General features: G+C 32.5%; 1 protein-coding gene across 1 annotated transcript in view; it reads right to left on the bottom strand.

Annotated features, from left to right (window-relative positions):
* Window positions 1-24,581, bottom strand: part of LOC124369983 (plasma kallikrein-like) — a 77,625-nt gene that overhangs the window by 38,000 nt on the left and 15,044 nt on the right. Inside the window, exon 3 of the mRNA XM_046828223.1 lies at window positions 2,018-2,156. Coding sequence (XP_046684179.1) covers window positions 2,018-2,156 — 139 coding nt within the window. The remainder of the gene's footprint in view (window positions 1-2,017; window positions 2,157-24,581) is intronic.

The raw sequence follows: 24,581 nt of genomic DNA, 5'->3' as shown, positions 1-24,581 counted from the left end.
AAGCTTTCCATAACGACCACAGTATGTGACTAGCGGTCTGCGGTTGTTATCTACAAATGGTGCTACCAAAGTGTTAGTAGCATTAACAAGCTTTCCATAACGATCACATTATGTTACTAGCGGTCTGCGGTTGTCATCTACAAATTGTGCTACCAAAATGTGGGTAGCATTTACAAGTTTTTTATAGCGATTATAGTATGGCAAAAGAGGTCTGGGGCAGTATATTATAGTGCCGATAACTGGAACGGATTTCAGAAGAGACAAAATCAAATGTAATGTATTGAAATTTGAAAATGTAGAAACAAGTAAGTACCAAAAAATAAAAATAAAAGTACAATTTTAATGTAATCTGTTTTAGCGGATGATCTTTCTGTTAATGATGACAACAACCTCTTAAATCTAAAAAATAATCTAAATAAATAATATATTAATATCAATAATTAATGAGCAATATCAGTTGGATAAAGTTATCATCACACAGCAGGATGTGACATGCATGACGTGATGACAGAGGGTAAGTGAAGGGAGCAAGGTTAGGTCCGCCTGCTTGTACCCGGTCACAGCAATGGTCTCGCCTTCCTCTTAACTGACACTGATAAGCCGTTCTGATACTTTCCTTTTAAATGTCGACAATATTTGTGTTTAAAGTAGTTCTACGCCTCTGTTTTGAGCATAAATTTCTGTAGAGTGGTTTAGAAATGTAATAGCAATTAGTAGTTGAAGACTATTTCATAAGATTGGAGTTAGTAATTCCTTTGTTTCAAGAGTATCTAGTGCTTTAATTATGAGTAATTGGAATAAAAATGTCGGTAAAATTATAGTACATATGTATTAATAAAGTTATAGTGAAACTTTGCCGGACAGTAAGAACTCTTGTCTCTTCTTGTCCCTTGGCCACTGGTCAGACAATGCTTACTTTTCCCAAAAGTCACTTTTAATATTGATTTTTGAATTATACTAAAGTTGATATATTCCGGTTTAATTGCTGAGCCCCACATAATGATACCAAAAGACATTACCGACTGTACACATACAAAATGAGCTAGTGTTTATGTAATTTCCACAAGAGTGAATAGTCAAAGCTGAGAGTTCATAATCTGATTGTGTAGTCAACGACACAGGGATAAATTTCGTTTTTGAAACGTTTAATGTTAAAATATTTTGATCAAGCCATTTTTCCACACTCATAAAATCACGTTGAGCATTTACATTGTAGTTATGTGTTATCCACTTGAGGAAGAGATCAGATTACATATCTCGAAACATAGAGTTACTGATTTTGTTTTATCAATAACGATGGCAAATGTGCCTGGAAAATCCAATCTCCTTCAAAATCCTTTCCTTCATCAGAAATAAACTTTAAACAGATAATCATATTGTTAATCTTTACAGATGGTTTTTAAGTCAAACCAAGTTAAAAGTATGATTTTTAAGTCATGCCATCTGCACTACTTCAGGGTTAGGACGACAAATCATTACAAGGGGTTTCATAAAGCAAGCTCCATTTCCATTTATTTGATTTTATAAATGGAATATGTAATTAAGACTAGTCTGTACTTTAATCCTTGTCCAAAAATCTGTTTGTTTTCAGCAGTATAATATGTTGTGTGCTCATAATATTTGATTGTACATTGTATATGTAATCCGGACTACAGAATTAAGTGCGACCCTGACCACCATAGATAGACTTGTGCAGTACAAATTTAAGGTTCTCACTGATAATAAATACAAGATTAAATTTCCCTCTAACAGCTAAATACTTGCAGGAGTCTCTACCAAACCTATTTATGGGGAAGTTTCTCTGCAAAACATACGCTACTAATAAAATTGTCAACCTGCAACAAGTACCGTTTAGAATACTGCATACTTAGGAAAGGAAACAGAGTGGTCGTCGTAGAAATTGTATGATTTCTTTAAAACTTCTTGATCTGAAATTGTACGAGTACATGTTCATGGTATAGTTTATACCGTGTAGCTGTTATCTACATGTAGAAGAGTTAGATGAGTATTAACTTACCTTCACTAGAGCTACATCATAAGCCATAGGATTCACTGTGTATTGAGGATGAATGACTGCATCGACCACATCGCCAAAATCGAACAACAAACTCGTCCCTCCTCCATACAGTACAGCCTCTTCCAGGAATTTCTTTATGCTGGAAATTGAACTCAAGTGAACTAAACCGACTAGACAATATAACACATTCATTCAATCCTCTTCCAGCATTTGTAAACGACACAAACGGTAACAGGTGTAGCAGTAATTGCGGTACACACGGTATTGTGGTATAGTATTTCTTCCAACACAGTTTCAAACAAGTAGATTTGTGAACAGCTGTTATCGTCATATTTCTGAGGAATACAATTTTTTATTTTACTTCGAAGTTTGATTCACAGAAAATGTATTTTGTTGTAATCTAAAACAAGTTTTCTTTCCTTTAAAGCAGTTTTCAAACTTAGATAACAATTATACTCATTTTAGCGGCTATTAGCTTTTTACAAATGCCTTGTTTATCGTTATTAAACAGGTGGGTTTTAGACCAGAAGTTATTTTTAAATTATTAACTATTCGTTGCGCTAGCGTCAATTGTTGTGAACTGGCCATTGTATTGGTCTACGAGTCCTGGCCAGTTTGACATCCTATACTATGGAGGTAAACTTACCTTAATAAATTAGGTCACGTTATGCACTTTCATTTACTACTTTAAATGTATTAGTCAAGTAATTGGAGGATTTTCGGGGAATTAGGGTACATTAAACATGTAGGTTTATTAATCAGGGTTTGACCATATTATAACAGGTTTTATTATTATTATTAGAACCGTACAATATAATACGAGTATATTACATAATTTAGCGATATTTAGTGTCCATCAAAGCTGTTGAGGAATGCATCCTCTGGGGGCACACACAAAACAACACGACTCATACTGAGAAACCCCACCTATAGTATTACAGATATGGGATGATGTTATAAGCGAATCATCATTATCCAGCTTTCGAGTTACTCATTTACAAGATTAATACAGCAGTTAAAAATAACACCCACTCTTAAAAAATCACGAGTAGAAATAAAAAACTCAAACCTTGGGTAACTGACGTCTTGTGTAAACGTATTAAAAACAGAAGAAAAATATATAACTTATTGAGAGTTAATCCTCATAATGAAAGAATGAAATTATATTACAGACAATACAGAAATAGTTTAAGTGCTGATTTAAGAACTAGGAAAGACGAATATTACATGATTCAGTTTATACATTGTGACGGAAACCCTAAGGCTCAGTGGAAATTAGTATATAACTTAATAGGCGAAAGTAAAAGCAAACCTTCAGCTCAACCAACTCACCAGTTGGTTGTTAATGATGAAGAAGTTACTGATAAACAACAAATTGCAACAGAGTGTAATAGGTTTTTTCTTAGTATTGCAGATAAGTTGAAAAGTACTATCAATGATACAAAGGTAATTGACAAATCTTACTACAATCACGCCTTTCTCGTAGAAAGTTCACCTAGGACAATATTTTTACCAACTTAATCAGGATGAGGTTATTAAGCTTATTAAAGGACTGTAAACAATCAATCTTCTGGTTCAAATAATATTAGTGGTCACTTGTTGAAAAAAGTACATAATCATATAACACCAATTCTTATCTTTTTAATAGAAGAATTCAAGAAGGAGTTTTTCCCCAATGCCTTTAAATAGCAACAGTTATTCCAATATTTAAACATGGTGACAGGATGCAAACTAACTGCTATAGGCCAATTTCTTTATTGTCTACGTTCGCAAAAATATTAGAGAAAATAATTAAAAAAAGATTAATTGATGTTTTAAAGTCTAAAAACTTTTTAAGTGAAACTCAGTATGGGGTTAGGCAAGGCCTAAGTACAGAAGATGCCTTAATTGATTTCATGGATAATATAATTATACAACTCTGTTAACAGTGAAAATAAATGTGCTGCTTTATTTGTTGACATAACAAAAGCATTTGATACAGTTTATCATGGTATACTTTTAAATAAATTATGGTTGGTAAGAGTACGGGGTCATGCTTATGAATGGTTAGTAAGCTACCTACAAAATAGAGAACAATATGTGAAAATTGATGGCAAATTTAGTGAGTGTGACATTATTAGATATGGAGTGCCCCAAGGTTCAGTTCTTGGCCCAGTCTTGTTTTTAGTATATATTAATGAACTGTGCAAAGGCAGGTTACATGGCCGATTGACAGCGTTTACTGATGACACAGCGCTATCATACACTAATCCAAATCTACTAGTAATTCGCAACCTAATGCAGGAAGATTTAAATTATTTGCGTTTTTGGTTCGATAAGAATTTTATGATATTTTGCGAAAAAACAAAATACATTGTTTTGATACAAAAAGCAAACTAAATTTTAAAAATCCACTATGTTATCATGACTTAGAATGTAAAAATAATAGCAACTGTAATTGCTTAAAGTTGGAATCGGTGACTTAAATGGAATACTTAGGTTTAATAATAGATTCAAATCTTTCTTGGAAGAGCCATGTAAGCAAATTAAAGAAATAGCAGGTGAGAACTGTTAGGAGTTTTAACTTGTTAAGGAACATTTGTCCAAAAAAGTCCTGATTAACATGTATCATGGCCTAGTTGGATCTCGATTAAGATATGGACTAGCATGCTGGGGAGGCACTTACGTCAGCACATTATATCCTATCATAATCCTCCAAAAGTCCTTCCTCAGAATTATAACCAATTCCCGTTTGACTGATCATTCCTGGCCATTATTTATGGAGTTAAATATTCCTTTCTTAATTTTTATATTTATAAAGTTTTTAAAATATTTTTTATCAGAAGTTCAAACTATTTGGACGAACGGAATTTACCTTATACATTAAGAAGCAATAATTATGTTTTTGTTCCTAAACCAAATCTAACTATGGTTCAACAATTTTTTCGAGGATATCTGATTTAATTTCTAAATATATTGGTAAAAATGTATCTTTAAACGTATATCTTAAAAATTTTAAATCGTTCCTTTTAAGTTTATCAGATTGTGAAAGCTTTCTCAGGGTAATTTCTTAATAGAAATGTCCATGTCATAAATTGGCAGAGGGTACTTTAGGAACTGCTAGGCTGTTAGTCTGTAAGCACTTTATGTATTATAAAAAGGATTTATTACTTTTAATAATGTATTTATAATTCAATTCCTTTTTGCGAAGTCTTTTTATTTAGTATTTTTATTAGTTTAGAAATTGTGTGCACAAACTTTTATATCTGAAGTTATGTGCTTTATAATAATGCAGCACAGCCATCCTCGAAGTCTTTTTTTGTTACTAATAGGGATGGCTACCCAAAACAGGCTTGCCTAGGGGGTATGTCCACTATTTCACAGCTTTGTAGATATCTAGAAAGGTATTTATAATTTAAGTCAAACTGTATAAATTAATCAACCAAATTAACTTCTCTTTATTTTAATGTCTATATCAGTTATTGTTTATTAAAAAAATGTATATTATATCCTATATGTATATCATATATACAGGGTGTACATAAAGTCCTGCACGGGTATAATATTTTCTGAACGATAACAGATAAAGAAACAAGATTTGGTACATCAATACTAAACCTAAAAATCTACTTTTTGAAGGAACTATCAGTTTTCTGTAATATCATGGGGACGTCCCGCAAGGAGTCAGAAGGAAATCTTAAATAGGAGCATAGGTCAATATGGACATCATTTTAAAGGGCTTATCTAACAGAGTTTAATGCCGCAAACCGCACTCAAAAAGATTGATCCAGTACAAAATGGCGGCTGTTCAAAGATTTTACTTGGTTACATTTTATTAGTAGCCATAACCCCAGTAAAGCAAAACTGCAACCAAACGAATACTGCAGCTAACTACTACATTATGCTTGTCAGTTGCACAGAAGTGAATTATGACATTAGTTATCCTCAAGGGTTACAAATTTGGTCCTAATATATTGATAACGGGGAAAACCTGATAACAGTAACAATTAGAAATCTCTGCGAACTATATGACGATCGGAAACACTTTCCTGAAAGTGTTGAACAGTTTCTCCCTACAGTTGTTCTAGAAATTGGCTGCCTCTTGTGAAAGTAGTCATTAAATAAATGGCATGCTTCCTCGTATGATCGTCTGTTATTTCCCCAACCATCATAAGAAGTGTTATACGTTCACGTTCGTCAAGCGACATAGTGTAGTTGAGAACTAAAAGCAATACGACAAACTCTTTTGTACTAAAGCGCACTGATAAAATGGATGGACAGCACTACTAAAACAAGAAAACTAGAATAGCCTACTATGAATAGACTGGCTAATAGGAAAGTCCTAACTGCGACCCAAAGATAAGAGATTTCTAATTGTTACTGTTATCAGGTTTTCCCCGTTATCAATATATTAGGACCAAATCTGTAACCCTTGAGGATAACTAATGTCATAATTCACTTCTGTACAACTGACAAGCATAATGTAGTAGTTAGCTGCAGTATTCGTTTGGTTGCAGTTTTGCTTTACTGGGGTTATGGCTACTAATAAAATGTAACCAAGTAAAATCTTTGAACAGGCCGCCATTTTGTACTGGATCAATCTTTTTTGAGTGCGGTTTGCGGCATTAAACTCTGCTAGATAAGCCCTTTAAAATGATGTCCATATTGACCTATGCTCCTATTTTAGATTTCCCTCTGACTCCTTGCGGGACGTCCCCATGATATTACAGAAAACTGATAGTTCCTTCAAAAAGTAGATTTTTAGGTGTAGTATTGATGTACCAAATCTTGTTTCTTTATCTGTTATCGTTCAGAAAATATTATACCCGTGCCGGACTTTATGTACACCCTGTACATATATATATATATATATATATATATATATATATATATATATATATGTATATATGTATATATATATGTATATATATATGTATATATATATATATATATGTATATATATATATATGTATATATATATATATATCATACATATCATTTGTGTGTAAATGTATAAACTGTTTATCAAAGTTGTGGAATAAAGATTATTTGAAATTGAATTGAATTGAAATGGAATTCTTGCTCGAAATTCATTCGCCCCGAATGGTACCAAAGCATAACAGCATTAGTAACAATCATGATCATGCACAACAAGACTCATACTGAGAAACCCCACCTATTACAGAGTCTTGCTAGAAATGTCCCACTCTTTCGCCCCGAGTGGTTCCAGAGCTTAAAAACAGTAACAATCATGATCATGGACAACACCACTCATACTGAGAAACCCCTCCTATTATAGATTCTTGCTAGAAATTTCCAATACTCTCGCCCCGAGTGGTACCATAGCATAATCAATCATTAGTAACATTATTAAAAAATTAATTAACAATTAGTAACAATCATGATCATGGACAACACGACTCATACTAAAAAACCCCACCTATTACAAAGTCTAGCTAGAAATTTCCCACTCTTTCGCCCCGAGTGGTACCAGAGCGTAACAGCATTAGTAACAATCATGATCATGGACAACACTACTCATACTGAGAAAACCCCTCCTATTATATATTCTTGCTAGAAATTTCCAATACTCTCGCCCCGAGTGGTACCAGAGCGTAACAACATTAGTAACAATCATGATCATGGACATCACTATTCATAATGATAAACCCCACCTATTATAGCTTCTCGCTAGAAATTTCCCACGAGTGGCGCCAGAGCGTAACAACATTAGTAACAATCATGATCATGGACATCACTATTCATAATGATAAAACCCACCTATTATAGCTTCTCGCTAGAAATTTCCCACGAGTGGTGCCAGAGCGTAACAACATTAGTAACAATCATGATCATGGACATCACTATTCATAATGATAAACCCCACCTATTATAGCTTCTCGCTAGAAATTTCCCACGAGTGGTGCCAGAGCGTAACAACATTAGTAACAATCATGATCATGGACAACACTATTCATAATGATAAACCCCACCTATTATAGCTTCTCGCTAGAAATTTCCCACGAGTGGTGCCAGAGCGTAACAACATTAGTAACAATCATGATCATGGACATCACTATTCATAATGATAAACCCCACCTATTATAGCTTCTCGCTAGAAATTTCCCACGAGTGGTGCCAGAGCGTAACAACATTAGTAACAATCATGATCATGGACAACACTATTCATAATGATAAACCCCACCTATTACAGCTTCTCGCTAGAAATTTCCCTCTTTTCGCCCCGAGTGGTACCAGAGCGTAATCAGCATTAGTAACAATCATGATCATGGACAACACTATTCATACTGATAAACCCCACCTATTATAGCTTCTCGCTAGAAATTTCCCACGAGTGGTGCCAGAGCGTAACATCATTAGTAACAATCATGATCGCGGACAACTTGATCATGATCATGATCGTCCACCCCAAACAAAAAACCCCACCTATTGCAGCTTCTCGCTAGAAATGTACCTCTCTTTCGCGCCGAGTGGTAAAAGAGCCTTACAGCATTAGTAACAATCATAATCATGGACAACACTATTCATACTGATAAACCCCACCTATTATAGCTTCTCGCTAGAAATTTCCCACGAGTGGTGCCAGAGCGTAACAACATTAGTAACAATCATGATCATGGACATCACTATTCATAATGATAAACCCCACCTATTATAGCTTCTCGCTAGAAATTTCCCACGAGTGGTGCCAGAGCGTGACAACATTAGTAACAATCATGATCATGGACAACACTATTCATAATGATAAACCCCACCTATTATAGCTTCTCGCTAGAAATTTCCCACGAGTGGTGCCAGAGCGTAACAACATTAGTAACAATCATGATCATGGACAACACTATTCATAATGATAAACCCCACCTATTATAGCTTCTCGCTAGAAATTTACCTCTTTTTCGCGCCGAGTGGTAAAAGAGCCTTACAGCATTAGTAACAATAATAATTATGGACAACACTATTCATACTGATAAAGCCCACCTATTATAGCTTCTCGCTAGAAATTTCCCACGAGTGGTGCCAGAGCGTAACAACATTAGTAACAATCATGATCATGGACATCACTATTCATAATGATAAACCCCACCTATTATAGCTTCTCGCTAGAAATTTCCCACGAGTGGTGCCAGAGCGTAACAACATTAGTAACAATCATGATCATGGACATCACTATTCATAATGATAAAGCCCACCTATTATAGCTTCTCGCTAGAAATTTCCCACGAGTGGTGCCAGAGCGTAACAACATTAGTAACAATCATGATCATGGACAACACTATTCATAATGATAAAGCCCACCTATTACAGCTTCTCGCTAGAAATTTACCACGAGTGGTAAAAGAGCGTAACAACATTAGTAACAATCATGATCATGGACAACACTATTCATAATGATAAAGCCCACCTATTATAGCTTCTCGCTAGAAATTTCCCACGAGTGGTGCCAGAGCGTAACAACATTAGTAACAATCATGATCATGGACATCACTATTCATAATGATAAACCCCACCTATTACAGCTTCTCGCTAGAAATTTCCCACGAGTGGTGCCAGAGCGTAACAACATTAGTAACAATCATGATCATGGACATCACTATTCATAATGATAAAGCCCACCTATTATAGCTTCTCGCTAGAAATTTCCCACGAGTGGTGCCAGAGCGTAACAACATTAGTAACAATCATGATCATGGACATCACTATTCATAATGATAAAGCCCACCTATTAACAGCTTCTCGCTAGAAATTTACCACGAGTGGTGCCAGAGCGTAACAACATTAGTAACAATCATGATCATGGACATCACTATTCATAATGATAAAGCCCACCTATTATAGCTTCTCGCTAGAAATTTCCCACGAGTGGTGCCAGAGCGTAACATTAGTAACAATCATGATTATGCACATACATGATCGTCCATGAGTAAAAAATTTTAAATATCAGTGTGTCAGAGATTAATTAAAATTAATTAAATATATAATTACAGGTTATATAAAATATATAAACATTTTTAAGCTTTCAAACATTTCTTAAAAATTTTAATTGAGTAATTAATCTGGTATTTCCTAAATTGGTAAATATTTTTGTAGGTAGTTTAAAATTGTATCAATAGAACATAATTAAATCTTAATTGTGCAAATTAAACTATTGTTTTAAGTTTTAAAAATGTAATGTCCATACAGTACGTGGATCAGTCTAATTACATTGCAATCTACGATATTTTTTTTAACTTTTTTTGACAATGGAAGAATTGTTAAAGAAGCAAGTTTTTTTTAACATTTGGCATTTTTCAGTGATACAGAAAATCTGTAAGGCTATGTTTCCAGATCTGCAATCTGATCTATTCTTCAGGTGGGTAAGTAACGTAACACATATTACATAAACTAATCTAATCTAGGTCAACATTATCTCTATTGTGACTTTCTGAATCAGGGATGATTATTTTGTTTAGTTTACATTTGTTTATTATTGATTCGAGGTATCCATTGGGTATCCAATTTAGATTGGTAATTAACAATTGCATTGTAAATAACCCTTGCTTTTCTTTGGGTAAGTTACACAATGCTATCCTTAGAGACACATTATTGATTTGAGGCTAGATAGCAGGTTTGGTTAACACGTTAGATGCCAACGCAATTTGGCAACTTTTTCCCTGTGGTGCCAAACTGTATGGATCAAGGTATTGATATAAACCGAGTTTTTTCTTTAAAAGGAATGTACTTGAGTACTATTCCAACCGTTTATATATACATAAACATATATAGAAATTATCGGCCGATCAGGCCGACATGTCATTTTACAAGGTTGAAAAGGTGTCGAAAATTCGCGTGCCGAGCCGATCGGCCGACCGTATATTACGCAATTATTAGGTGTTTATGTTATCTTTATGTTGGCATTCCTGCATCCAATCGTCAGTGTGTGTTGGTGACGTTGAAATGCTCGTGTTCTAAACCTCTTCATTACGAGTTTTTTCAGTTTTCTTTTAGTGTTGTAAGTTTAGCAATATGAGTTCTCCCTTGCGGTCATCGGAAATAGACCGAGAGTTAACCCGTGTGTGTGTGTGGTGACAATGACAATGAATCTGAGGGTTCTTATTTCACACCTCCTGTAAGTGATTCTGAGCATGATCAGAGGGACAAATCTGTTGCCTTTTCTGAACATTCATATGCTCTGCAATCTCAATATGGTGGTGGAGATGCATTTAATATGGAACTAGAGATCCCTTCACAAGATATACTTGTAGAGCTAGGCAACTTGTCTTTTGATGTCGCAGTGCCATCAATCTCGGGCACTAATGTGACAAACCATGTAAGTAATGATGGCGCTAATAGCCCTAACTTAGAGTTCAGTAGCCTTTATGACAATTTGAACAACCCTGCTGATTTAAGTGACCCTAATTATGATGTACGGAATGTCAATGAAGACACTTCTTTTTGTCTCCTGCTATTGCAACTCAAGGAGACAAAACCAAATCCAGTAAAAAAAGAAACGAACTTGATCCGTCTTGGGGTTTATTCAGGGGTTTACAGAAGGATTTTCCCAACACAAGGACACCAACTTTTCACATTGATTTGGCAGATGACAGAGAACAAATTGAATATTATAATGAATTTGTACCCGAGAATGTAATTGAATTAATGGTCAATGAAACTAATAGAAACGCTGAGCAAACTCTGAGCACCAGACGGCTCAGTGGAAGCAGCAGATTGAGAAATTGGTCGCTCACTGACAAAAATGATATGGAGAAGTTCTTGGGGCTTATTTTGTGGATGGGAATCGTAAAATACCCCAGAATAAAAGATTATTGGAGCAATAATGTACTGTTCAAAAATAAAGTGGCACCAAATGTCATGAGCCGCAATAGATTTTAACTTCTATTGCGGTTCTGGCATTTTAATGACAACCAAAATGTTGGAAATACTGGTAGGCTGGCTAAAATTGATAAACTTATACAGTTGTTGAATGTTATTTATAGTAACCTGAAAACAGCAGAGTCTGATCAAGCCATAGACGAATCTATGGTACCATTCAGAGGACGATTGCTCTTCAGGCAATATTTGCCCAAACAAACCCACAAGTATGGGATTAAACTGTTTAAGTTATGTGACCAGTCAGGCTACACATACAAAGTGAAGGTATATTCAGGCAAAGGATCAAATGTAACTCCTGATTATTACATGGGAACTTCCGTAGTTTTAGAACTACTAAACTCGCATCTATATACAGGAACAACAGTATATGTTGACAATGATTATAATTAGGTAGAGCTGGCTAATGAACTTAAAAAAAATCCACACATTTGGTTGGTACCTTAAGAAGTGATCATGTTGGCATACCTAAAGAACTTATATTTGCCGACAAACTGAAGAGAGGAGAAATGGTGTGCGCGGAAAATAAAGATGGTATCGTTATTACAAGATGGCAAGACAAGAGGCAAGTCATTATGCTATCCACAAAACACAGTGTTGATATGGTTGACACTGGAAAGAAAGACCGAAAGGGAAATCCTATACTAAAGCCGGTAGTCGCAGAAAGCTATAACAAACTAAAATCCGGCATTGATCTTGCTGATCAGATGTCAGCGTACAGTTCCGCGGTTCGCAAGACCCTTCGATGGTATCACAAGGTAGCGGAGCATGTGTTATTTGGAACCAGCATTGTAAATTCATGGTTAGCGTATAAACACAACTCTAGCACCGGGAAAACACTATTGTCCATAACTGATTTTAAGTTGGAAATATGCATGAACTTGATGGAGCTTTCACCATTGGGTCCAGTTCCTGTAGTGAAGCAGACAGGACATCACTATCTAAAAGAATCTGACGTCTTTGTAGGGATAGGACAAAACAAAAGGCGTTTGATGAAAGCATACAAGATCTGTTATAGCAGAGTATCAGCCGAGAAGGACCGTAAAAAGGCTAAAAATATGACCGTGTTACGACCTTCTGTGCTAAGTGTCCCAACCAATCGTATTTATGCAAAGAGTGTTTTGAGAGCAAGCACAAATGAACTCTGAAACAAGAATCCCAAACATACTCTATCGAGGGAAATATTTGTTACAGTGATATTTATCCAAATATCAATAATATAAAAGAAGACTCATTTAGTTTGTATCTCATACATAACAAATCAATTACATGACAATAACTTAGATATTTCCACTAGTTTTTTAGTGAAATATGTTATGCCGATCGGCACGGCCGACCAAAAACTATGATTTTAATTTGTTGCTAGGCAACTTGCATTACAGAGTACAGCTGTAACGGTTTTTTTACATATAGAAGGTCTTTGGATCTATAAAGGAAGTCCACGATTTCCTCGCTAGGTTGCGTTGGGTGCCAATAAAAAATATTTTGTCAATCCTCTTCAACTGCGTAGTTGTCACTCCGATCGGCCGACGTGTCACTTCAAACAAAGTAAGGCTGTCGGCCGACCGGCACGACAAGGCATAACGTGTTAATTGCTCGTTTACATTTAGCTATAGGGTAAGATGCATGATCTGTGCGTACACGTTTTTGATTGAGTAGTTTGTTGGTCTTAACATATTGCTTGTTTGTTCAAGGGTGAAATAAATCTATCTTTGAGTCTAAGATTTAAATATTTTCTGTGTGTTTTCTTTTGAAAACACATACTATTAAAGACATTCCTATCTCTTTATACGCACATATCCAAAAAAGAAGCTTGCTTAGGATTCCGTTTCCATTTTGATGCAAATGGAAAGAGAAATACTATTAATGTGATTCAAAAACTCATTCAACTTACTGTTTCCGTGATGAAAGACCAAATTGAGCTAACCTAAGCTAAGATTGGCTCGAGCAAAGCTAAAGCCCCGGCTTTAGCACAAAGTCCTCCATAAATGTATTGACAACAATAGGTGACAGAGGGGAATCAATTGCCATTCCTTCATATTGATGATAAATTTGACCCTCTAACTCAAAATAATTACATTGAGTGCATTTTTTGGTCTCTTAGGACAAGAAGGTAAGAAATTAAGCACTTAGACCTGCTTCCCGAGCGACATGATATTCTGGATGGGTGAGGTTGGGGGGTGGAAGCCGCCTCCATCAAGATTCATGAGGAAGGATTTAGGGCATTAATCTCAGTCATATCTTCTCGGAAGAAGAGGAAGCCAGACTTGAACAAGCCTCTCCAGTCAAAGCAGGCGGGGGTCGGCACGCCCTTGTGCCCTTATGTCTAGGCAAGCAACAGCCCCACTTGGGGAACCCTTGCGACTCCAACGGTCCCATCCTGCAGTAGACTAGACCTATCGTTCTACCCTTCCACCCCAGAATCTCGACATTTGCGGTTAGTGATATGCCGCTCCTGGACATCCATTAGGTTGCCAAGATTTCACCGACGCTTCAGTTATTGTATCCAGTGTAGGATCAATTAGAAGGTATAAACCACAGAATCTCTACATTTGCGGTTAGTGATGTGCCGCTCCTGGATATCCATTAGGTTGCCCAGATTTAAGCGACTTATCAGTTATTGTACCCAGTGTAGGATCAATTAGAAGGTATAAACCACAGAATCTCTACATTTGCGGTTAGTGATGTGCCGCTCCTGGATATCCAATAGGTTGCCCAGATTTAAGCGACTTATCAGTTATTGTACCCAGTGTAGGATCAATTAGAAGGTATAAACCACAGAATCTCTACATTTGCGGTTAGTGATGTGCCGCTCCTGGATATCCAATAGGTTGCCCAGATTTAAGCGACTTATCAGTTATTGTACCCAGTGTAGGATCAATTAGAAGGTATAAACCACAGAATCTCTACATTTGCGGTTAGTGATGTGCCGCTCCTGGATATCCAATAGGTTGCCCAGATTTAAGCGACTTATCAGTTATTGTACCCAGTGTAGGATCAATTAGAAGGTATAAACCACAGAATCTCTACATTTGCGGTTAGTGATGTGCCGCTCCTGGATATCCATTAGGTTGCCCAGATTTAAGCGACTTATCAGTTATTGTACCCAGTGTAGGATCAATTAGAAGGTATAAATCAGCCAGTATTGAACCCTCCTGGGGAAACATTGAGTGCATAGTTCTAACAGTCCCATAAATACTGGCACAGGAAGTTTAGTTTTTCCATAGTTTGGTTTTCTTTGGGACGTGATTCAATGAGTCCGACAGTTTCTGGACCTGGTACGTATTGTATTTGTAGACTTTCAACGTCAAAATCTAGTAACTTGTCAGTTTCAGTCAAGGAATTTTGACTTTCCTACAAAATTCCTCGAATTTTTGATGAAAGAGTCAACATTTTAATATTTATCCAACCTCTGTTCTTCTGCCGCTCTACCACAGGACACCATTACAAATTAAAAGACACTTAGTTTTGGTGGTCTACGATAACATGTATTCAACCCCAAGTTTGAATCCTACATACAAGTAAAAGTAGATTGAGTATGGAGTTCCTGGACCACTATTGAGGATAACAGAAAATCAATGTAAAATCTCTGCCTAATCTCCATAAATGAATGTATGGAAACAAACAGAAAATTTTATTAGAGACAAACCAAAAACTTCAAAAAATACTTTCCATAATATCATAAATTACCTACAGAAAATGAACAGTAAAGATTATACCTTTTTATTGTGAACTTTTATATTTCTAATATATACTGCTAAAAACAACATCATCCTACAAAACAAATGTAACATAAGTGTCGAATGAATCACAATTCTGTTTTCAGTAATGAATATCTCTTGAAAATAACAACACTTTTGTAGCGTATAAATTCTGTTAAAAATGAATATAAAATCTCTCAAATATATGATATCTATAAAATTAAAATAATACCTCTGTTTTCTTAATATTTTAAATCATCTATAATTTCAACTCATGTTTAGTTGAAATTTCATAATTTTTAAACGTAAATAACTTAGATTTATACGTATTTTTTTCAAATTCATTAATAGCTAACTAAGAGGATGGTGAACTGGAGCTAAACTCAACATTCACAATGAATCACCCCTTCCCACCATATTTACGTTACCAGAAATATTAGAACAATTAGCTATAGAAAACAATTATTTACTACATTTAGATATAACATATGATTTTGGGATGGGGTTGTCTTGGGATGAAACAACTCATGCCCTATTCACAAATATTTCTGAGTTCAGATTGTTTCCACTATCATTGCAGATAAAGTTAAAACATGTAATTTGTGCCAGAGATGAAAACAAGCACTTACCACTAAAGTTGGTTTTCGTTATTGGGAAAGAGTTACTATAACATAGGAACAACATTTTGTGGACCATATAGGTCAATTACAAAGACCAAACAAGTTAGTATTTTTTTTCTTGACAATCACTGATGCGTTTATTGAGGATGCATGTTCCTACTGGTTACAATTGCAACAGTCAACTCAACTGTATTATTATAATAAATTATTAACACAACGTTGTTTTTGATTATTCTCACGTTTATTGTTTTAGTAGACAATGCTCCTCAATTCAGATCAAGAACAACAGCAGACATGTTTCTGATTTAATGAATTCAGTACATTTAAACCTCCCTAATTATCACAATTTTATGCGAATTAAACCATTCGCTCAGTTTTAACTTAAATTTATAAAAATATTATAAGTAGAAATGATTATGGCGGTTCAAGACCACTTTTTGAGCCGACCGAAATTCAATGTAAAATACTGTTTAATGTACCATAAACGAATCTGAGACATCACGAATGAAAATAACCGAATCTATATCTGTTTTACTGTTTATTGTAGACTTCTACTTTCTTAACCTGTTTTAATGAAAAATAACCGAATCTATATCTGTTTTACTGTTTATTGTAGACTTCTACTTTCTTAACCTGTTTTAATGAAAAATAACCGAATCTATATCTGTTTTACTGTTTATTGTAGACTTCTACTTTCTTAAGCTGTTTTAATGAAAAATCAAGAAATCTAAAGTTTACTGAATTTCTCTAACATCATTATTAATATAACTTCATATGACAAAATTTTCTCAGAAACAACAACAACATAACAAATCGCATTTGTAACAGCATTTTGAAAATCCATATTGATAAATTATATCGTTCTTTGAACCAGAAATATTGGTCAAACTCTTAGTTGTATCAATGACATAAATTGGTCTATTTTCTATAAATTCTTTGGGATTGTAATACATTTCCATATTTTTGTAGTATACTTTCTTAAAATCTTGATACATCTGATACATACAGTAATTCTGAAAAGACCTCAGGAAATGTCTAAATTTTGTAATTCATCTGGATAAAAAAAAACAATTTAATTTTACTCTTATATTTTTTAAATTCAAACTATCGAACTTTTAAGGATTTTTTTCTTGATTATTCTGTCTATCTGTTTGAAAACCAACAATAATAAACTAGGGATTGAAAATTTTCTATATTTATTTGTAATATCGAATGAATAAGTTGTTCCAGTAATACCTTTTTGCTCAATACACTGCCAATCTAGAAAATTAAACATAATATTTTGACTTTTTGTAATTTCATCAATCAACAGAATTTTTCTTGTGGTTTTGTAATCAATCATTGGAACTCTAATGAAAAACTTGTTAATTATAATTTTTCTGTCATATGAAACTAATGTAAAATCCACATTTGTAGATAGGAAAATTTACATTTTCAAAGAGACCTAAGCCGAAATGTGCTAAATCACCAACAAATTGTCCAAATTTAAAAGTTGATTCAAAACTATTTGAAAATACATCACTTTTGGAATATAAAATGGTTCCTTTAATTGTACTTAATTGACCACAATTTTCGATTTCTTCTATCAATTTATTATGTTTTCTTACTTTAATTTTAGAGAACAAAATCGGCACGAAATTATCAATTAATTTAACATTGTCAGTTCCAACATTTGCTTGACCATCTTGTTTTGTTCAAGTTCCAGAAATATAAAACTGGAAGTTAGACGAGCAAAATGTATCTCCAAAATCAATATTAAACTTAGTTCTTTTATTCGGTTCATTCAAATGTTTACTAATTGGATAAAAAATTGTAAACTCCGCCCTCTCAATATCGCTTGAATACTTTTTGTAGTCCGCCATTTATTAAGAAAAATGTTCAAATTTTTATGGCATTTTTTCATCGATTTAATGTACGTTTTTATGGGAAAAGATATTAATTTTAGTAAAATAATTTAAAAGATTCATTTATTAATGATCAACTTCGTCATATTCGGGATTTTATTGTTTAAATTTTGCAATTTCAGCGACATATTTCAATAAAATTTGCACAGGATAGTGACCGCTATCTATAATATTGTTACAATCAACTGACCGTCTTTAAATTATTTCAAAAATCCTGTGCTCAAATGTTGATAAAGGCAAATAACAGACATATGTTCTTTCAACTGATAATTAATATTTTCTCTAATGAATTCTGAGGATAAATTCTGGTATTTTGCAATGTTATACCAATATTAATGTACAATCGCATCATATCTTCGGATAGTTCATATTTTTGAGAAATATCATCCCAATGTTTTTTTTTCAAATCTCTTTCGTGTTCCGTTATAAAAAGATCGAAAGCACTGTAATGTCCCGCCATCTCTATTCATTAGGAAGAAATTTCAAGTCAAGAATTTATAAATTGGCTCTTTTTAGTATTATATTCAGCACATTTTCCAGAAATTATTTTAACTCCGTTAATGTTTGCATAATATTTTATAACTTTTGTTGCAGTTTTTGCCTTACACCTCACACAATATATGAGCGCCGTTTATTTAGGGAAAATCTGAACCTTCTGCTTCATCAGGAAATAATTCTTTGAAGCGATTTCTCTCAAATATTAAAAATGTTGTGTAAGATAATTTAATTTTTCTTCTATTTTTTGAAATTTATCATCATATGAATCATTGCATTGAACAAATTTATGAGCAATATTCTCAAAAATTTTGTGGCATCTAAACTAAACTTATCAAAATACTGTTTAAATTTTGTAAGTTTTTCATTAATTTCATCACAATTTTCTATGGATCTTTTCTTTCTGGCTTCTAACTTTTCATGGACTTCTGTTGTAAATTCTTTAACATGTTGTTTATGATTCTCATAATTTTTGTTTAGTTCATCAAACATTTTAATATGATCATCTAATTGCTCTTTTACGATAACAACAAACGGAAAAATTCCTTTACTAACACCGATAATTCTTCTTCCCTTAAAATCTAAGACATTTTTAACATTTGGACTATTTAAATCAGCAATATCGATATTTTCTGATAATTTTAGAGGTTTTAAAGTTTGTTCTTTAACAACAATATCACGTTTGTCAATACCAGGTTTTACTCCAACAATTCCTTTCTTATTAGCCAAACTAACATATTTCTTTTCAACTTTGATCGCATAATTTTATCGGCTTTTACGGAATGAGACATTAAATTATTAAAAAATATTTTGCTCCAACATAAAAATCTTTTTACATCTTTACAATATTTCTTTTGAACTCATCTTTTAATTCCTCTATTTTTACAGCGAGCACATCTGAATCTGTCTCAATATTTTGTAATAAATTTGCGAGTTTGTCATCATATTCTGCTTTAAAATCTTCAATTTTCATACCAATAACACCCGAATCTGGAAGGTTTTGTAATACATTTTAGATCTTGTTATAAAACTCATTTCTCAAACTATCAAAATTTAAACTATTAACTTCATTCCAATAATTTCATCTATTTTTTTGAATATTTTCAGAGATAATTTGTGTTCCAAAAAAATTTTGCGAGTCAATATTTATTAAATAATAATTTGTTGACAACATCTTTAAAATCTTTACCATCAGCCAATTCATTCAAAACAAAAACGCATAAATTACCAGAATTTTGTGGATCTTTACAGTCTTGAATCTGAGAGTCATTGTAGTAGACGTTTGATTTTTTATCAAATATCTGATCAATTCTTTCGCTGGTTTGTCCTCAATTCTTCCATATGAATCAAAATAATATGCATTCTTATCATTATAATAACAAACCCAATGCGTTCCACGTCCCATAATCGAGTCTAAATTAACAATTCCATATTAAAATTTCTTAACTTTTTTTAGGTAATGTATCACGCATAAAAATTACTCTAAAATGTTTAATGTTTTTGCAGATTTCTTCAAATTCTCCAAATGTTAATAGCTTGATTTCAATTTTCTTTTAATTTTGATTTCACATAATTCAAAGTTTTTTCATCTAATCCAGATCCTGTAACATCTTCCATTTTTAAGGTCTTTAAACTGATTATAAGAAAATTCTATTCTGGTTCCTTTATTGTTTTTCTTACGTATTTCGAGTTTATTGTATTGTCTATTTGTTAAAAATATTTTATCAGGTTTTTTTTCTTATAAGCGGATTTTATTTTTTCTTTCCGATTTTTACTAAAATTTACGTTCATCTCCATTTATATAGCTAAACTTTCAAAGTTCTCCTCGATTCCCATTCCTAGTTTTCTCAAAAACATTGCTCCAGCTGTTGGAATTGCGAAAAATCTCTCACCTGAACTAGCATCTTTTGATAAAAATCGATCCATTGCCTTATCTTGTAAAATTTTATCTGCAATATGTCTAGAACTTGTGTCTCTATGTTTTGCATAAAAAATGTCCTGTTGCATTGCAGCTTTATCTAATTTATTCACACCAGGATCTCCTCTTTTTAGTCTTTGTCCAAGCTTTGTGCCTGGTCCCAGATATTGATAGCCTGGTACGTGTAATTCAAAAGGTAAATTGTTGATAACATCGTTTAAAAGTCCACTACCTAATATTGGAGAACTTATTTGAGGCAACATTCGTTTTAAGTATTTAATACCATCAGGTTTTTCAATCAATTCGTCCAGAGTTCAAGTTTGTTCCAAATAAATTCTTTAATAGCCTTCTTTTCGTTCAAAAAATTGTTATTTCCAGCCTTTTCTTGAGCACAAATATAATTAATAATTCCATCATCGATATATCTGTATTCAATCTTATTATCACTGTATTTTCTTACAGCAGATCCTTCGATTCTTTTTTCCAAAATCGGTTTAATTAAATTCATTTTTTTACCTCTACTTGATTTAGGTTTTTTATAGTTGGATTTTATAGTTGGGTGGATTTTTGTAAATTAATTTTTGTAAATTGAATCAGATTTCCATAAAATTCAGTATACTTTTTCAAAAACTTCTTCAGAATAGAAATCATCTCTTAGAACATCATTGTCTGTTAATAATCTCCACAATCCTTGACTACCTTCATACGTTTTTTAATTAATAATTATATCATTATGTTTAAAATTAACGGGTAAATTTCCAATCATAAAACTTGTCTTTTTTCTATCCCAATACAAACAAAATTTATCATCCTTTGCTCTAGGAAGGAATATTTTACTCTTTTCACCAATCATTATATCCGTTGTTCCAAGACTTATTGGTTCAACTATTGTAGATTCTTAAATGATTCTAGGTCTAAATGGTGTTGAAGATGGTAATTTTGGCAATTCAAACTCTTCAGATTCTGGAATTGAAATATCGGCAAATTGTCGTACAACTGGAACCAAATTCATCAAATTTTTATTATCACTTCAAACATTTTCAATTTTGCCCGCAACGTTTTAAAAGTTACAGGTTGATTAATTTTTTGAATAAATTCTTGTTCTTTTTCATCAATTTTAATCTGTTTTATAAATTCTTTGATTAATTTCTTTTCGATTTGATCAAGTTTTTTTGCTTCTTCTGAAGTTACATTTATTTAGGGAAATTTTGAAACGTGAACGTGTAACGTGGAACGTGAAAACGTGAACGTGGAACGTGAAACATGAACGTGCAACTAACCACAGATTTGTCGTTTTTCTGTTAATTTCATAATGTAAATAAAAATTAAAGATAATCTAAAAATAATTGTAACAAATATTTTTTCTAGTAGATCCCAGAACATCATTTATATTAGAAAATGTATTTAAATATTTACCATTTTTAGGCTTCAAAGTTAGATTAATTGTTAAAAATCCATAGTCTTCTTTCCAAATTTTATCGCATAAATCGTTAAAGTGATCAAAACGCATATCAGATCCAACATAATTATTGTAAATTTTCTACTATAGAGATCATCTTGTTTAAAAACACACAACATATTCAAATTATTTCTTATAAATTGTTTATCAACCTCTGAAAAGCATTGAGAAAGATAAACAAATACAAGAGATATTTTTGTGCCGAGACATTACGAAATATTCTTTAATAGCATCTTGATTTTCTAAAATACAGTCATCAAAAACGATTAAAGAATTTACATTTACATTTGACACTTAATTAAACTATATCCTCAGATGCATTATAAAAATGTGATACCTTTTTGCTTAAGTTTTTCTCAATATTTTCAAATCTTTCTTGCAGTTTATTATACGGGTCTTGGTCCAAAGATTTACTAAAAACATACAAATTTGAGTAAGGAATCAACCTATTGTAGATGAAATTCAATAATAAAGTTGTTTTCCACATCCGCTTGAACCAACAATTAACAATCTGATTGGTTGATCTGTCTTATTTTCGTTTTGTAGTTTTATCTGATCTTTTTATTTTAAAACATTCTCCATTTAAATAGCTAAAATGAAACTGTTTAAATTTACTTCAGAAAGTTCTAAATTAGTTTTAAACTTAGAACATTCTATTCATTTAGATGAAGAATCAAATTATTTTATTGGTTTAAGTGGGTTTTATTCTGATAATTTTGTAACAAATATTATTGAAAGTTCTCCTTATTGTATAGGATTTAGTGAAAAAAAAAAACATAACAAAATATTATGGTTTAAACAAAGGATATTATACTTTCAATCAAAAAAATCCTTTAAAAATTATCTGAAAACGTTCAAACAATCAGATAAATCTTTAAACTTTGACGAAAACAAATTTTTAAATACAAAAAGTTTTCTCTTTAAAAAAATTCAAATAAAATCACCAGTAAGAATTATTTTTTCAGCAATTATATATAGTAGATTTATTAGGGTTTGATCAAGAAATAATTGAGACAAATCAGATATATTTAGGAAATAAAACGCTAAAATTTAGACCGTTCGATGTAATTGTGCATTGTAATCTCGTTGAACCTAGTTTTGAAAATCATACCGAACATTACCCAAATGTTGATTATGGATAAAAAATTAGTGAAAACCCAAATGAAAGAGATTATATTACGATTATAAGAAATATTAAAAGAATTAAAAAATCGTCTTAACTATTCAAGATTGCGAAGGAAATTTATTGAAAAATAAGAGTAAAACAACAATTTATTTAAGATTACAAGATGCTCGTTAAACTTTTTCCTATCTAAATGGAGACAGTTGTGGATGTACTAAATAATCAACTTAGATTTGATAAGAAACGTATCTTTACGATTGTTGGAGAAAATAATCAAATTTGGTTTAAAGCGAAAGATGTATGTATACTTCTAGAATATGAAAATACAAAACACGCAATCAGATTAAATGTTGATAAATTTCACTATTTTAATAAAAATAATTGTGGGTCTATAAATGGTACCAAAAACAATATTCAAGAAAACACTATTTTCATGATTCAGTGATTAATGAATCAGGACTTTATTCATTAATTTTGAAATCACATAAAAAAGAGCCAAATCTTTAAAAAATGGGTTAGAAAAGAGGGTTTACCAAGCATTCGTAAATTTTGTGAATACAAACTTGAAAACAAGATTAAATATTTAGAGGACGAAGTTAAACAATTACAAATCACAGAAAAAATGAATTCACTAACAATGGAAAATCCAAAAATTAGAAATAGAGAATCAAGAATTGAAAATGGAATAATGAAGAAAGATATGATTTGTAAAGATTTCGATGAAAATAAATTACACGTGTTTGTTTTAAAAAGAATCATATTTTCGAATATCATTATTAAGTGATACGAACACAAAAACGAGAATTAGCAAAACGATTGAAACATTTGAAAATAAATTATCCTGAATTAGACATTTTGTTCACAGATGACTACGAGCCAAATGCTATCAATCTTTATAATCAAATGAAAGAGTCGTTAGACAGAAAATTCAATGGAAATCATTTTACCACAAAAATGTCTGAATATCAACTTATTTACAAAATATCTAAATCACACGATTAAAATGTTAATAAATTTTACTAAACTCTTGAATTATGATATTTTGTTTGCAAATGTTTTTGTAAATTATAGACAAAATGAATTTCTCTTCCACATGTGCAACGACCTGGATTATAAAAGATTTCTCTCATACATTCTTTACAATATGCTTGTTTTTTGTCCTTACTATAATGGTGATTATGAAATTCTGAAATATGTTTAACATTCTTGCATCTATGAAATTCCTCCTCTTCTAAAGTTAATTTTTCCATTTTATCGTTTAATTCTTTATGATATTTATTATGACAATCTTTACACTTATAGTCAAATCCATCTTTGGTTATCTTGTTTCTATAAAATTATTCAAGACCTTTTATTTCCTTACACATTGAAAATTTTTTTAGTCTCCATTTATATAGAAAAAGATATTATAGCTTTGACTTTCTCAATTCATATTCATAAAAACTTCCAGTTATTTCTTCATTATTTAGATCTTTTA

This window comes from Homalodisca vitripennis, chromosome X (assembly GCF_021130785.1).
Source record: "Homalodisca vitripennis isolate AUS2020 chromosome X, UT_GWSS_2.1, whole genome shotgun sequence".
Classification (NCBI taxonomy): domain Eukaryota; kingdom Metazoa; phylum Arthropoda; class Insecta; order Hemiptera; family Cicadellidae; genus Homalodisca; species Homalodisca vitripennis.
Note: the sequence above shows the minus strand (reverse complement) of the source record. Positions and strands in the feature narration are given on the sequence as shown.